This window comes from Pholcus phalangioides, unplaced genomic scaffold (genome assembly GCF_987345545.1).
Source record: "Pholcus phalangioides strain wild (caught in Gottingen) unplaced genomic scaffold, Ppha-v1.0 ptg000011l_1, whole genome shotgun sequence".
NCBI lineage: Eukaryota > Metazoa > Arthropoda > Arachnida > Araneae > Pholcidae > Pholcus > Pholcus phalangioides.
In genome coordinates, this window is record NW_028301604.1 from 51579349 (window position 1) to 51593867 (window position 14519).

At 35.8% G+C, this 14519-nt stretch overlaps 1 protein-coding gene across 1 annotated transcript; it reads left to right on the top strand.

The window, feature by feature from the left end:
• Positions 1 to 1196: 1196 nt before the first annotated feature.
• Positions 1197 to 14102, top strand: LOC149080543 (BTB/POZ domain-containing protein 2-like). Its single transcript, XM_089239641.1, has 4 exons — positions 1197 to 1216; positions 3480 to 3752; positions 11130 to 11498; positions 13281 to 14102. The coding sequence occupies exons 2-4, from the start codon at positions 3502 to 3504 to the stop codon at positions 13975 to 13977; spliced, it is 1317 nt and encodes a 438-aa protein (XP_089095767.1). The 5' UTR covers positions 1197 to 1216; positions 3480 to 3501; the 3' UTR covers positions 13978 to 14102.
• The last annotated feature ends 417 nt before the right edge of the window (positions 14103 to 14519 follow it).

Genomic DNA, 14519 nt, shown 5'->3' on the forward strand with positions numbered 1-14519 from the left:
TTTGTTTTTTTAATCTTGATTGATGAGGTAAACACTGCAGATTTAGATACAGACTCTTTATCAAATTAAGGCACCTGTCTAAGGCTTCCATCGAAGAACAGGTTTTTCCGCTCTGAACAATGATCTCAAATCGTTGAAAAAAAAACGGTTAAGAAACAATTATTGACTTGTGCTCCTTGAAAAAGCTAGCTGAGTCATCTCCATTATTGAGCAAAAATGGGATGTTAGTATTATCGTTACAGCCAATTACTGGTCTACACGATGAACGACGAGTCCGCTCTCCTCTATAGGTGCCTTACGATTGAGGGATTGACTATTGCGATAAAACTGACGTCACACTTTTGCTCAAATATGGTGGATGGGCCCGCCTTTTTTTCAAGGACTTCTACGTCAAATTAGGGCGCTTTGTATCCTAGCGGGCTCGTCGAGGGTGAAAAACTAGTTTTCTCTGCATCCATCAAAGTGACGTCTACTGTAAACAAAAGTACAGGGGGCAGCTATTGGTTGCAGAAATAATACTGACGTCACACTGCACAGCAATGGTGGATTATGAGTCGGCCTGTGTTTCTAGTGGCTATACGTCAAATATTTGCTGCATGAGATCACTGCGTCGTAATTTTTGAAAAAAATACGCGTTGTCGCAATTAAATCCGAAAATTTTACACTTTGCTCTATTGTTTTTGGCACTGTATAGAACACCTAGGAAATGTGTGAAATATTGAATATATCTCTTCAGACATCTTCACTTCAGGCAGTCTATAAATTGCAGTATGCCACACTTTTTCGGGCACATATACCGTATATTCTTCTTATAATACCTAATTAACAATATTTCGCAATTTTGAATTTCTTAAATTAGTTTAATTAGTAATATATGCAAATTTTTAGCTTTCATTTTTTAACGATATGAAATTAAGTTCTGAAATTTGATGAATAGAAATAGTATTATTACTTAACAAATTCATTCTGGTGTTGGCATCATCATACAGTTCAACGCATTCAAAGAAAACGAGCTCGTCGTACCTTATTTTAGTGTGACCAATCCGAGTAAATTAGTTTATTTTCCGTCTTACTGTTGGGAGAGAATATGTTCTGAATTCTTGCTCATATTGCTTCATTCACATAGATTAGCTCTATAGGTATGTTTCAATTACTATTTTTTAAAAACAGATTTATCTTTAGAGAGATATAGATGGCTTTTGTTATCTTTGTTATTGTATGTTAGTTTTATATGCTATTGTCTACATATCGAAATTTATACAACTCGATAGATTTCTCATGGATATTTTATCGCAACACTTTAAAAATGCCAGTAAATATTTAAAAAGTTATTTCGCGGATATTCAGGTCAACTATATTGATCCCCACGTACAAGTACTATCAAGATCCCTTTTTACGTAAATATCATCACGCATATTATTCATCATAAATGCCCGAGTCGTTATGACAGTTTTTAATGTTACAGGAGCTGCCCAAATTCTGAAATACGGAATCAATATAATCAATTTGAATGTTGAAATTTCTGCATAGAAGCTATCGTTTAAGAATTTGTATGTAGTTTGTATCCATGAGAAAACTTAATTCACTGACACTGTATAGAAACTAAACACGTTGCACAAAATTAAAATTGAATTCAACGGCTTGTCTCAAACACTAGATTTGAGTTTCCTACGAATTTTGCTTTTATAAAATGTTCTAGCTACATTATATTAATCTGGCTATTGTAATTGTTTGTCAGAGTGCGATCAATGTAGATTCGAACAAAAATTATCAAATTTTTCTCGTGAATGGATTTCGAAGTTTTTTTAATCTCTTGTTTAACCATTGGAAATCTGAGCTGCAAATGCAGAGGGTTTTTGTTTTTCGGCAATAAACGTTTTAAATGAGTCGATGTTTTCGTTACAACTGCCATAGAATAAAACGTGAATCTTGAATTCCTTCGATGCATAGGTAGTTTTGAATAATTTAATTCAAGCTTCATTCCGAAGGCATGAGACTGACCTGTCGCTAGCCACTTTAACTATTCGGGACCACAAGTTTAGTGGCAATGAGAAATCCCTAACCAACCCTTCAAAATGCCATACCTTTCTTAATGAAATAGGCCTCCCATTTTCAGCAGGTGCAAATTAAGGGGTATAGGAGAAAGTTTTTCATTGAGAAATCAACTTTACAAAAAAGATCCAAGTGCTAAAAAAAGACTTCTATTACATAACTCGTCAATGCCGCTTGAAAGGGTTAAAATAGTTCAAAATTTTCGATTGGCTATCAAAGTTTAAAATGAAAAGGGTCAGTGATGTCTTAACGGAGGTCAGTGGGGGGGCTGGAATAGGGGCAATTTCCCCCAGTGTCAGACTGATCTAATGTCAATTCGTATATATGCATCGTCCTGCCGCCCCCCCCCCCAGCTTTTGAAGTCTGGGGCCTAGACTCGGAGCTAATCATTGAATTTTATTTTTATTTTGCATTTTGTTAATGTTTTGTTTCAGACTTTTATTTAATTTTATTTGTCGATTTCCGTGTTTTCACTTCAAAAAAGCAGTTTTCAAATAAGCAAAAGTTGAAAAGGGACTTCAAAATGTTCAAAACTTATCGCTTACCAGAATGATAGGTAATTATGTATAACCGGTGGAACATATACCCCCGATAGGTTCACCCTCCGTCAGAATCTAAGTAGGCCTACATATCCGTCAGGCACGTCAAACTAGTTTAACACCGTGCTTGGTATATTGCTCCACGCGATGGAGGGTTAAAAGAACAAAATTTGTTTTTGACATTCTCTTGAGTTCGAAAATTTTCACGTGATAATTTTTTAGCTTACCGGAGACATTAAGGATAATTTTAAAGTTTAAAATCCGTCGGTGCATACGAGTAATATATGGCTGTTGTGAAATCAACCTACTCAAGTGACATTAGTCGTAATATTTAAATTGAATTGGCATCATAAATGCAAACAAATCGCTCATTTTAGATTTTATAGAAATTTAGGACTTTATTCTGGTACCAATGGGATTGATGTACGTAAAGAGCGATCGTACGCCCGAATATCCTTTTGCGGTCATACGTCCACCTCAACATGGGACCGCATCGGGAAACAATGGTACTGTATTACAACGGTCCCTTACGATAATTCAAAGACTCCCCATTTATTCGACTTAGTGTTTTTTGTATAGCTGACGAGTTCTAACATTAAATTGCGTATGATATACTGAATCACCAATTTGAAAAACGGGACGAATAAAATTATTGGAAGTTTTGAGAAATATATAAAAAATGTAGTTTTAATTTGATTTCTGGCATTGAAAAAACTGCTTGAAATTTGACATTAAACGAAACGATAACTTTGTACACGATATCGGTAGGCTATTTTGTAAGCAAAAATCCACCTCAAAAGCGAGCAGTAATAAGTTTTCAATGATGGGTTTGTATTTATACATCTTTTTTTTGTTTGCATCTAAACTATTGTAAATTTATTTTGTAAGGTTGATACTGTTAGAAGTTATCATGCCCTACCCACCCACAAATGGATCACAGAATGGTGCGGGTGGCGTTCTTTACATGAACGAGCGTCATAGCGATGTAGCTATATCTGTAGTATGTGGTGAAGCAGAGTGGAGATTTCCAGCCCATTCATTGCTTCTGTCTTCTATGTCGGAAGTGATAACGAATATGTTGGAAGTTGATATGTCTGAGAAATCGAATAAAGTTATACGAATCACGGACAGCAACCCAACGACCATAAAGAATTTTTTAAGGCAAGTCTGAAATTCTTTTCTAGTTATACATTTGAACCTGTATTCACATCAGTAACCTTGTCTAAAAATCAAGTTAAGTCTACGGATTTTGCATTTCTTGCTATAAACTAGGGCTGGTAATCAAAGTTTAACTGGTTAATAAGTTTTATCAATTAAGCGTAATCAAGTTTTGACCGGATATATGCAAATGCTAACCATTTATAACAAACGTAGCGTTTGGTAACTATACAGTGATAGTCAAGTTCCTCCCTTGGCTGCAGATTACTGGCGAACCGTTCGTTTTACAGGCACACGTTTAGTTAGAAACAGTATTCACATATAACGTATATTTATATTGAAAAGGGATGTATAGTTAAAATAAAATAATGGTAACTTTTGATACCTCCTTCCTAAAAAAACCTAATTAAAAAGTGGCTTTCTCCTGAGGCCAAGATAAAAAAATTTCGTTTCCAAGTGCAATATTTGCTATCTCCGGTTTTTGAATTCAAATAACTTGGGAAAGAAACTAAGGATAAGCTCATTGCACTTAAAAAACGTGGATTTTTGTCTGCCTCGAGAGACGGGCCAACTTCCTAATTGGTGGTTTTTGGACAGGTATCCGTCTGTACAGTTTTATTTTATAGCCCTTGCAATTTTTTACATATCTGAGGTCTACAAGTTAATTGGATACTTTCTTAATTGGAAGTGTGCCTGTAGGATCACCAGTAATTTTCAGCCAAGGGACTTGACCGGTCACCCTGTTATAACTGCTATAATAAAATATTTATTCATTTTCACGCACCTATTTGCTACGCATTATTATAAAATTGAGGACACCTGATTGAAGCAATTTAATATGCTGAATAATATTTGTCAAATTTTGCGATTTCTACTTGAAACTCGGTTTTTCTCCAAAATCGGACATTTTATGTTGGTTGAATTTCGAACTAGACTTGAAATTATAAAGCACGCAAAAATTAGTTTGATTTACTATCCTCGCTGAACGAAATGAAAAAATTAACTGCACATGAATCTCATTTTCTATGAAATCACTGTCCCTACTCGCGGACTCCATTTATTTTACGCTTTTTATCTGTATGAAAGCATAAAGCATGTACAATATCGTGCATTCTATGGTAGGATGGTACGTACATCGACCTGCTCCTTATATATATGGTCACTTATCTGCAACATAATAGGGCATTAAATCGGTTTCGTAAGATTAATCGAATGGGTTTAGAAAAACTTTATTCGATCAATTCAATTACAGAACTGATTATCTAAACCAGAAATTTTAACGACGATTAATTGGACCAGCCCTACTATTTGCACCCGAGTGGCGTGGTGAAAGTTTCCGTCTGGTCTCTGGTTCGAACCGGGAAAAAATATTTTCCTTAACGAGCTTGATGGCACGCGCCTTCATTTCAAACGCAATTCGTTAACGACAGTAAATTGAAGTATAGCAATATGGCCGCTGTTGATGTGAGAAGTAGCCCTACTATTAACCTGGTTTTGACCTAACGTGTGGGCAGTAGTGTACAAGGCGATTCTAAAGTCATGGGACACCTAAACAAGCATTTTTGATCATAGAATGTGCGGTCGAATCGCAATAGCAAAGGCGGTAGGTGCTTTTTTAACTCCTGGAAGGTGCTGAACTCGTTTTCCGGGGTATTTATTGCGAAACATTTAGGAAATCAAATTCGTCTACCGATTAGGTTAGCTGCCGCACTTCGATTTATTGCCAGAGGAGATTCCTATACATGTCTTGAGTACAAATTAATACCGAAGCAATCTTTATTAGGAAGTGTTCCGGAAATACGGCTCTCATACTATCATAAAAACAATTAGTGAAAGTAAAAATGGCATCGTTTAAATACATTCAATAATGACCTATTTGTCCAAATTTATTGATAGAGGCTATATTTCATTCACATGGTTGACTCTCAAACTGAGAATTACGATTGTAGTTTCCTGCCCACCGTCTCTGGTTGATTAAATCTTATTTCTATTCACGTCCAGACTTGGGCAATATTTTTCTAGTGTTGCAAGTTCAACATTTCAACGCGAAGCACGAAAAATCGATGTTGCATGCCATCACTGAAACTTCCGAAACGAACCGGAGACAGTTGAACCGTTTATGTAATATGTAAGAACACTGTTCAGAAAAATTGCAGTCTGGACAAGGTTTGAGTGTGCATCCTATAAAATATATCCGATCCCACTTTCAAAGTTCAATAGTATTCGTCTAGTTCGTTTCTAACATGCATATTTGTTATCCGGGCTTGGATGTTGACTTTTTTTCAGCACGTTTAACTCTTTTCGGAACACAAGTTTTTCGGTACTTCGTTGGTACTTTATAGCGCCTCCCCTCTGAAAGCTATTGCGGTTTTTTATAGCTTATAAGTTTTGTTAAAAAGTCAAATATATTCATTTCCTGTGTAATAGCAAGGGTACTGGTTTTTCGTGATGTCGATCCACCTCGACATAGGATCGCAAAAGGTTAAGGCATCATTTAATTTTTAGGATACTTTTTCACCTGATTCTTTTCCAGAATAAAGTTTACATAATTATATATTCAGAAAAAAGCAAATAAAAAAATTCTTTTTCGACACCAAGTGTCGTCTTCGGAGGATAAAAAATATTGCGCTGACCGAGGATCCCACTTGGATTATCAAATCAACTCTCGGTTGCTCAGCGGAAAGAAAATGTCTGTCCAAGTCAAACGTCGCGACCAGAATGAAGCTGCCAACCTCTCGGGGTAAAAGGCTTATATCGCCTGGGCCACGACTGGTCTTACGTGCAGGCGCTCAGCTTCATTCTGTAAGTCTTCTATAACGCTGTGGTTGGCTGCTTACGAAATGGAGCTATCTGATTGGTCTATTCGAATTTTTCTACGATTCCTGCTCGTAATGAACTTGAGCCATGGTGTTGATTTATTTTTGAAGGCCCGAATATATACATGTGCCTTGTTAGAGGTCTAAATCGGCCGTGGACTTTGTGAGAAAACTTCCGCTTCCTGATTTGAATCTATGGCCCTCTTGACAGTGAGCGGCGATGGTCGATTTTTCATTCTTGATTTTAACACAACGGGCATGCTCATTTAATCTTGTTTTTATGGGTCTCCTTCTCTGTCCTATGTAACCAAGAGAGCAATCGCCACATAGAATGTAATAAATGTCCCATTGTTCATTCTGTGGTATAGCATCTTTATGGGGTTTGAAACTAAAGTTTTTATCAGGTACATCTATGGTTGTTAGGTAAAACTTTTGAGAATGGGTTTGATCTTTAGTGAGAATATTGGATCGTAAAAAGGGTACAACTTTGTTTTTGAATGGCCTCTGATATTTTCTAAAGTGGTTGCTCTTATTGGTTTCATGAATTTATACTCATTTCGTCAACGATCTTGGTGTTAAATCCACCCCCCAGGTCTTTAGTAATTGCTCTAATGGTTAAGTTATCAGCAATCGCAGTACAGAAATCAATTTCCAAACCTCTGTCTGAGGTTTGGAAATGTGCATGCGGCATCGCTCAAAAAGCAGTAAAAAGTGGGAAAAAGTTTTCTGCTCAGTGACGTACAATGTTAAAAAGCCGGCATAGCTGACAGCTATAGCGATAATGTTGGACACGTCACACTTTCCAAAAAGATTTTGGATAAAGGATTATTCACGTCTTAAAGGTGGATTTGACTCGGCTCAAGCCGAGTATTCACTCACCGTGTCGTGTCGGATATGATAACCATTCTTTAACATAAAAATGCCTGCCTGCGCGGCCACGATACGATAGATATGAATGCGTTCATTGGTTTTACATTAAAGAATGCTTGCCGTGTCTGACACATGGTGAGTGTGTGTAGATGTGAACGCACCATTTGCTCTAGGCAGTGGTAATATAATGAAATTACTCGTAAGCAGATAGCGTGTTTCCACGTGACTTTCACGCATACAGGAATGCTGGAAATCTACTAAAAAAAAAAAACCTTCAGTCTTTGGCCGGGACTATTGTAAAAGTGCTTTTATGAAACTTGAAAAATATAACCATTAAACTGATCGGTTGCATTAGCTCGAATGTAGCCGATCAGCTTATTCGTTGTATTTTTAAAGTTTTATACAAGCACTTTTTTTTGCAAAACTTTTATAGAGTAATCCCGGCCTTTGTAATGTCAATACCATTTCTTTCTTCATAATGTGAATAAATTTACATGCGATTTTTTTCAATACTATAAAAAATATTTTGTTTTTGAACATAATTTGTTTTGGGGAATTTGAGTTTTAGAGCATGTTTTTCCTCTTCAGGGTATTTTATGACGCATTTTTAGAATTTTTGGTCAAGATCCGGGCCTTGGTTATGATCGATTGAACAAAATCCAAAATTGTGTAGATCATTGTTTCTCAACCGCTAGGCCGCGACATATACCAAAAGTCTATAAATCGAGGCCGAAACACTATTGACGTGGCGCGATTATCGCATCACGCAGAGATGTGAATTCTGATTCGTGGAAGTTGTTACGTGGAATTTCCCAACGTCACAGAATTTACACGAATCTTAATTCACAACGTCTGATATGACGTGAAGTCACGTCAGTGTAGTATTTTGGCCTTTATGTCGGAATTACACTAATTTTCTAAAAGTTTATACTAATTTTACCCTAAAATTTTCTAAAGTTTTTATAAAATTCGAAAAATTCAACCAGTAAGATTATCGGTTGCATTTGCTCCAATGCAACCTATGAGCTTTATTGGCTGGATTTTAAGTTACAAAAGTTTATCCCTTTTTATAAGTGTAATCCCCGCCTTCCTGATGGCTGTAATTTTGTTTTTAATTAATGTGTTAGTGCAATAACAATTGTTTATTGATTTACTTTGACTTAGGACCCTTTCACACGGATGCGGATCCGCATACCCTTTCAAACGAGCACTGAAGATGCGGTCGGAACTTTAGTTCGAAATTCGTGCATAAAAACTGTTTTTTCGCAATTTTTGTAATTATTTTTCTCCTTCACCCCTGATTCAGTGCCCATAGGCAGCCTAGAGGCATTCTTTGGTGGTTTAATCTAGAGCCACATAGAATATGGGAATAAAGATGTCTTCATTCCGATCCTCACACGTAGTCGATGGGAGAAAATATCTTCAAATATTTTCAAAATATTTTGAAGAAAAAAATCAGTCTTTTCGGAAAAATATGGAAAAATTTTCTCCAAAAACATCCAATGTTCCAAAAATCAAATCCAAAAACGTCCAAAACATTCGATGTTCCAAAAAAAAGAAAAAATTCAGGAGATATCAAAGAATTTGCAAGTAGTAAAAAATGGGAGGGGTAGAGACTTTCAAAATGCCTGTGCTTAGAAATATTCACATCACAATTCGGTATTAGGTCGGGATTACACTATAAAAGTTCGTTTATAAAACTTGAAAAATGCAACCAATAGGAGGATCAGTTCTCTCGAATGTAACAGATGTGTTTATTGGTTACATTTTTCAGGTTTTATAAAATAACTTTCATAAACCTTTGAGTGAAATCCCATCCTTAGATTAGTCTCACTTCTGAAATATAAAATTTCATTTTTTCAGTTTATAGACAGAATATCGAGTAAAATAAACTTTAATATTTTTGGTGGTTCCTCCGATATCTACAAGTGCTAGGGTCTTCAAACGACTTAATCCGGCCCTGAGTGAACACCGTACGTGGATAACGTTGTTTAATAAGTGTTTTTTTTAAAGTTTAAAAAAATTAACAGATTAAAAATGTAAAACAATAACAAATATTTAAAATATTTCAGATATTTATATTTTTAAATTTTAAAAATTTAAAAAGAAAATTAAATTTTAAATTAAATTTAAGTTATTAAAGTATGTAGTCAACTAAATATTCGTAATGAACAGAACGGCTTATAATTTTGGTCCCGTCAGTGGCCATTGTTGGCAGGTTTTATTGTATAAAATTGTGAAATATAGCAACTTCAACTGCCTTTTGTCCATATCTCCATCTCAGAAGGAAACGGGGGGGATAGACGTATGTAGGTACATTATATTAATGAGCAGGGACCATCATATGGTGTTTTTAAGGGTATTTATGGCAAATAATTAAAAAAATTCCGTGAAAAATCACCTTTAAAAAGTAGCCAAAGATGCGGACGAATTCGCTCCGCATCGTCTGAATAGCTCCGAATAAACCTATTGTCAAAACTTCTATGTGCTGATGCGGAGCCTGCACTTAGGTTTTGACACATGCGGACGACGTCCGGACCCGCATGAACATTTCCTAGGTGCGGAGATTTTTCGGCTCGTCTGAAAGGCGCAGTATATTCCAATTGTTAAAACTTCTTCCGGACCCGCATCCGCTCCGTGTGAAAGGCCTCTTACCGGTTGGTGGTTTTAAAGGTTGTATTGTGGGTTAGATTATACGCAGGGCCCGGATGTGGATGACATTTGCATTCTTCAATGCTTTTTCACTTTTTGAGGCATTGGGATATTTTCTTTCAAAAATTTTTACAAAATTAAAAGTAGGCTGAAATTGTTTAACGAAAAATAAACTTTCATCACTCAACTTGTATCTTCCTTTGTAGGTGAAAAAGTTTAGAATGAATTTCGGGTAAATTTTTTTTAGTATTTAGTAAAAATTCAATGAGCTGGCCACACTTAACCAAACAATAAATTAACAAAATCCTATTGCTGCATGTAGTAAGATTTCGGAAGGTTTTTGTCGCCTTGGGATATTGAACTGATGACGATAAGATCAATCTTAGTTTCCACCATTATCTTTGCAGAAAAGTATGGAGCTTATTGATGCTATCGATAAAGTTAGTGGAGTAAGACAATTTTCTGTCAAAAAATTCGAAAAAATGGGGAAAAAGCGGACTTATTGAATGTAGAAAAATTTGTTTTACGGGAACTTCTAAAACTTTTGAAATTGCAATTAACACTGAGATCATATCTCCTCCCTCTCTCTCCCCCCCCACCACCAAATGTCCTCAGTAACATCAGTGTTGATGTTGAGAGAAGTTTATCTTGGTTTTTAGAAATTTCAATTCCACTGGCATTTTCTGAAATCTAATGTAGAGAATGAGTTAATGACTGGTTTAGTTTCTCAAATTTATCATTTTAACCGCAATTTTTTGATTTTTGGGAAATATTTTTTTAGTTTTTTTAAGGTATTTTTTTTCGAATTTTTAGGGCGTTTTTCTGGATTTTTTTTTTAGGTCTGCCACATCCTGGTCTTGATTATAAGTAATTGTATCACTAGTATGGTTTTTGATAAGTTCTGTTGACATGAGAAATTTTAAATCTAAACTGAATAGAATGAAGTAAATTTGGACATGGATGCGTATATTTTGCATCTTAAAATATTTATCGTGTCTGTAGGCATAAATTTGTGATGCGAGTGCAAACTTCTGTTCCTTAGGTTTGTCTACATGGGTGAGGCAGGAGCAGTTGAATGGCGAGATGTGATCGATTTGTTATCAGTGGCTCATAAGTACCAAGTCGAGCCTTTAATCAACATTTGTGAAAAACAACTGTTGCAAGCCATTTCGTTGTCCAGTGTTTGCTTGTTTCACGAGATTGGCCATCTTTATTCTCTTCCCACACTAATGGCGGAATCCCGTAAACTCATCCTAGATGGTGGTTTTATCATTTGGAATACAGAAGGCTTCGAAAACATGAGCAAGAAGTCTATAGAGCATTTTATATCGAGCAATCACTTAAACATGGAAAACGAAATCACTGTTCTCAATGCTTTAAAGAAGTGGGCAATCAGCGAATGTTCAAGGAGGTAAATAATATTTGATTATTGATTTGATGAAATTGCAAAGTAACACTGAAGTTTTTTTATATTTCGTAATTTTAAGTGTTCAGGAAGATGACAGTAATACATATTGTGTAAATACTTATCGAAAAGTAGGCTAAAATTGTTTTAAACGAAAAACTATCGGAACTTGTACCTTCCTTTATAGGTAAGTTTAGAATAAATTCAAGGTAAATTCTTAACCCTCGAGTGCACGGGTCCTATTTCAGACCAATTTTTGAAGATATTTCATATAAAATATTTATACACAACTTTTTATTTTATCATATTAGCTACATTATGAACATAAACTGAATGTAATTAGCCATTGGTAGCTAGAACCTCAAGAAAATATTTCCCAACACCTGTCGGTAAACAAGAGAAGTGCATGGATCTCGAACACAACCCGTGCACTCGAGGGTTAAACCAGCGGTTCTCAATCTTTTTGACTCGCGGAGCTCCTTAGCATTATCAAGTATACCGATTTAGTTTATTGTCCTGGGAGCCCCTGTGAAGTGCCATCAGGGCACAGGTTTCCATCCCTGCCTCAAAAATTCAAGCGAATGTAACATTGTCTTATTGGTTATATTTTTCAAGTTTAAAATGTCTCTAACGTTATTTTGAGACTTTTATAGTGAGATTTTCTTTTATCGATTACATTCGGTAAACTTTCATGCGCTTACTGGTTGCATTTCAAACTTTTCATAAAAGTTTGATAAAACTTTTGTAGCGTAACCCCAGCCCAACGCAGAAATGTTTTGCACTTTATTACTAAACTGCATGAAGTCTTTTATAAATGTATTTATAGATCATTTTGTTCCAATATTAGAGAATGAACGATTCTCTCTAATCGTGAAATTTAGCAAAAATCGGTTGATTCTGAACTTGTGTATAGAGTTTTGTATTCTCGAAACAACTTAGCTGACCAACGGAACAATTAAAATTTTCAATTATGACACTTCGATTTGACTTTATGAACTCGTTACGGCCTTTGACTGATCGGATGGTTTTTTTGCACAATTTCCCAACCTTCTTTCGTCGGAACTTACAATTTGAACTTCAGAAGTCCTGGCGATGAAACATTACTATAGTGTCAGTCACTGGAATTAACGAAAGTAGAAAGAAATCGTGACGTCCCCCGTATGTACATTGGGGGAAGAGCCTAACGAGTCAAGAATTGTCTAGCTAGGCCCATCTGTTTAGGTACCTCAATGTTAAGAAATGTGTGAAAAGTGTTAATTCATACTTGGTTTCATTCTGGAAGAAAAAGAAAAGTTGGTGATTTTTGACAATTTTGGTGGTATAGCGAAAACTAATTGTAGATGTGTTTTATAAACATTTTTTTTTTTAACTTTAATATTAGTTCTTTTGAAAATTACTCGTAATAACGAGATAGACCACTGTCGTAATCGTTATATCGGGCTTTTAATGTATTTTCAAAATTAGCTTCTCAACTACGGGTCATGCAACACTATCATTTCTAATAGCAGGGGGTTTGCCAAGTCAGTATTAGCAATACAGTAAAAGAAATTGATGTTTTTTCGTTGGAAATTATCTGAAAACTAACATCGCTATTTTATTTCACGAGTATGACATTTTTGGAAATAAGCTATTCAATTTCAGATGACTGATCGTATGCAATGGTTAACCTGAGGTGAAGAAAATTAGTTGGTTGACTGATTGAAGTAGAGAACCAACGTATATAAAACTCTACAATAACTCATGTTTTATCTAGTCTTTTCTTTTGATATTATATATATTTTCTTTCAGGGGGCACCAATTGACAGAAGAACATGTTCATAACATTATGAAGCCAATTCTACGATATATAAGGTTCAAATTCATACATTCCACCAAACGTCAGTTCATTCCAGATTCTTTCGTCCAACATAATCAGAGTGAAACTATAAGCAGAGTGAAGTTTTTCGTGCCACCCATACTTCACGCCCATATGACATCACTAAAATTTGTTGTTGAGCTAGGATCTTTTGTTGCTAAAGCCTCTGTTCCAGAGCCTCTTCACTGTCTCAAGTTCTCGTGCGATAAGCATCTCTTCATCCTTGGTTTTCGAATAGTTGGCATGTTCAGAAACAACTTCACATTTGGCAGCGGCAGCCCCATGCTTATACTGGGGCGTGAAGGAAGCAGAAATGCTCCCGTTCAATTTGACCTCAGTTCCATTCCGTGGAAAGGTGGTGCTTCGGTAGGAGAGTATATGTGGCGAGAAATAGTGGCTTACTTTCCCCATCCTGCTAGAATAGACCCATTCGCTTGTTATACATTAACAGTGAAGTATGGAAACCTTCTACCGACAAAATGGCCAAAAACCAGACTTGAAAACAATAATTTGACAACTGGATTGGGTTCATTCACAATATTCACTTTTGGACAGTGTGCTGGAATCACAGAGATATTTTTATTACCGGCACCGCCAGCCATAACGTCTTGCAATAGTTTACAAGACTAATTTACACGAAGTACTATAGCGAAGTTTTACATTCGTATTCGTTTTGACATGTTTTTAATTCGTGAATTTGTACAAGTATTTGTCCCCTTTGTTTTGAATCGACAATAAAATTTTTAAATATTTTAGTGTAGTGTTGACTTTTCAAACTAAGCACAACTGCGGTTTATCGTCGTGGCAATTTACTACCAAATAAGTTGTGCCAGAAGTGTGCGTGTGTACCTAACGGTGCTTATCTAGTGTGGCTGCGTGAATTTTAGTGCTGCCATCTACTTGTTATTGGGACTAGGGACATTTCCTGTGAATGAACGACACTTAATGCAACACTTGATATTAACATTACAGAATGCACACTTGAGAGTGTATACTGTAATGTTGATGTCAATTTTGCGCTGATGTGACTTGCATACTTACGAAGTTAATTGGATCTTTTAGAATTTCACATTTTTATTCATAAACTGAAACAGTTGCAGACTTTTGCTAAACAATTGCTAACAGTTCAACTAAATACGTCTTGTTAGATATCGAAAATTCTGCAGCTTCCA